The sequence below is a fragment of the Galendromus occidentalis genome, unplaced genomic scaffold, assembly GCF_000255335.2.
Source record: "Galendromus occidentalis unplaced genomic scaffold, Mocc_1.1 scf7180000077522, whole genome shotgun sequence".
NCBI lineage: Eukaryota > Metazoa > Arthropoda > Arachnida > Mesostigmata > Phytoseiidae > Galendromus > Galendromus occidentalis.
Genome location: NW_003805510.1, coordinates 22502 through 25308, shown reverse-complemented (window position 1 = coordinate 25308; position 2807 = coordinate 22502). Strand labels below are relative to the sequence as shown.

The following is a 2807-nucleotide window of genomic DNA, read 5'->3' as shown; positions in this document are numbered from 1 at the left end:
GGGATTTCCCCGACGCCATCTTCGATGGAAACTCCGCCCTGCTGCAGCATGTCCGAGATCAGTAGTAGCATTTTAGCGTAGAACTACGCTATAGCCCCCAGTGGTGGGAAAACACTGCAATGGGGAGTATTGGGGAGGCGAAGCTTGGAAAAATTCCAATCTCGGAAATGACATGCGTATGCGTTCGTGTCGTCCGCCGGAGGCTTACGCACTTTCTCTATGTGAGTGGCCTACGTGACAATTTTCTCGAGCTGATATTACAGAAACAGAGCGTTTGATCATCGAAATGGTCATGGTTAGGGCTGGGCATTCATCGCGGCATTTTTTCCGGAAATTCGCGCATCCATCGCGGCATTTTTCCGGAAATTCGCGCACCCGACAAAAAAATGCAGAAATTCGCGCACTTATTCGCGGCTCGTGTTTATTTTTAGATTTACAACAGGTTAATTTATGTACAGTCTTAGTATCTTACAAGCACAATAAATTCAGATTCCCTCATTGTTATGATACAGCATGTTATACATACTGAGGTTTCCACTTTTTATACAACGTCTGTCGTCACGGAGAACCCCAGAGTACTGACTGAAGGATCGCTCCGCGGCGACACTGTTAACCGGCACGCTCAGACAACTGAGAGCGATGCCGGCCAAGTTCGGAAATCTGGGTGCTGCATTTACCCAGAACTCGACTGGATGCAAGGACGCTCTAAGCTCTTCCGGGCGTGAAAGATACAACTGGAGCTCCGCTTTGGCTAGGTTGTCGTCCTCGAACCATCTCACGTTCTTGATGACGAACTCAGCAGGAATCTCAGTTGTACTCAGGTTGGACGGATCGAAAACACGGCAGGCACGAAAAAAGTCAGCGGCCGGTTGCCTGAACTTGGCCGTAGCCTCCCCCGAAAGATAATTTCGCAATCTTTCAGCAGATTTTTGGAGCGCGATCCTGGTAACTTCGAGGTTTCCTTCATGAGCCGCAAAAACTTCCAACCATTCGATGAGCAGGGCCATGTCTTCAGAAACTAGGTGCGCGCTCACTTCGTTGCTTTCATACTTCGTTAAAGCTTCCATGATACGAGGGGCGTATTCCCTCAACTGGGCTAGCTGAGTTTCGACGCAAGGGGAGGCGCAGAGGTCTCTTGTTTCCGAAAGCGAACTGCTCGAGCTCCCTTCCATTTCTTTGGTGAAAAACTCGTGGTAATTCTCAAGATACTCCGCGTGGAAAAGGGCTGCCCGGAACCAACTATTCCATCGGGTAAGGACTGGAACTGGAGGGAGCTTTTCGATTTTCCCGTTATCCCTCAGAAATTGTTTGAACCTTGCTTTCCGAGCCGGGCAAGCCGTGAAGGCTCTCTTGATGCTGCAGACAAGCTTATTCACCGTGCGAAACGACGAGACCCACTCTTCGCAAACAAGATTCAAGAGGTGAGCGGTGCAAGTCACATGGGTTCCGTTGAGGAAGATGTACTTCAATGAATCTTTCCAAGCTTTGTTCATATACGTAGCATTGTCTGTTACGAAAGCACTAACGCGTAAGGGAGAAATCTCGTATCTTTGCAAAATCTTCAGGACCGCATCGCTGACCGTTTTGAAATTTGTACTTTCCAAAACGTTGCATTCGAGGAGAAATGCCTTCAACGTTGGCTCTTCGACCTCTTCACAACATGGAATCGCCAGAACGTTGAGGATGTAACGATCCTCTCTGTCTGTTGTTTCGTCGCAAACGATCGCGACGGATCTACTTCCTCCGAGAAGTTCCTTCAAGTTCCTGACGTGGACATTGAATGCTTTCGGAAGGTAATTTCGACGAAGATTGCTCGCCCAAGGGATGACCCCGCAAGACTTCATATTCGATTGGAGGAACATCCGCAACTTCGGATTATCGAGGGTATGCAACGGGATGTTAGCGGCCGCAAAAGCTTCAACGAGACTCACAAGCGTCGATTCCTTCTCTAGCTCTGCTTCACTTCGTTGGCCGAGAGCTTCACTCAGACTGACCTGAAGCTTAGCTTTCTTCGATAGAGACTCCTCCAAGGACTTATATCTTCGTTTGTGACCCTGGGTCTCAAGGTGTTTACCGCAGCTGTCTTTCCTCGTATGGTCCACAGCGATATTACACGTGCTACAAAACAGGCGATCCCCCGATGCATGGAATTGATTGTCTGCGAACTCTTTCGCCCGCATTTCGGGGGTCACATGTATGGCCGTTCTGTTCCTTCTTCTCGGAGCGCTCATAATTCGGATGGGGTGGCGCTCGGAAGCGCGGTCTCTTTTATGATCTGCCGCGGAGTAGCCTTATCGGGGGTCGATTCGTCTCCGAGGCGAGGTTCCATAATCGAATCTTCAACTTACGGTCGGCTCACACAAATGGTCACACGGAGTATCCTACATTTAATCTCGCGGAACTTCCGAGATCGTTCGATTTCACCATCAGATAGCGCTCGCGATTCCTCTGCGTTGTTGACACGGCGAACGTTTCGATCGTTTCTCTGGCCTCGCCGAACGCACACTTGGCGAACATTTCCGACTTGCGCGGCGTCAAGAAGCGCGGACAGACACTCCGCCGATTGCAATCAGTATCGTTTCGCATCTAGTTTCGAAGCTTCTACATTGTCTGCTCGAGCTCCTCCGATACCAAGGTACAAGGAAAATGACTTCAGAGTTGATTAGAGCGTTAAAAAATAATTTCGAATAGAAACACGGAAATTCGCGCACCCGACAAAAAATGCAGAAATTCGCGCATTTATTCGCGCGTATCGCGCGCGCGATGAATGCCCAGCCCTAGTCATGGTCGAATTTGATAGGCTTGGG

At 49.5% G+C, this 2807-nt stretch overlaps 1 protein-coding gene across 1 annotated transcript; it reads right to left on the bottom strand.

Annotated features, from left to right (window-relative positions):
- Positions 1-485: 485 nt before the first annotated feature.
- On the bottom strand, positions 486-2180 carry LOC100907762 (uncharacterized). Its single transcript, XM_003747452.1, has one exon. It carries the CDS (start codon positions 2178-2180, stop codon positions 486-488), a length of 1695 nt encoding a protein of 564 aa, XP_003747500.1.
- Positions 2181-2807: the final 627 nt, after the last annotated feature.

Excerpts from the sequence above, each read along its gene's own strand:
- LOC100907762 (XM_003747452.1), bottom strand. The coding sequence starts at position 2,180 with ATGCGGGCGAAAGAGTTCGCAGACAATCAATTCCATGCATCGGGGGAT.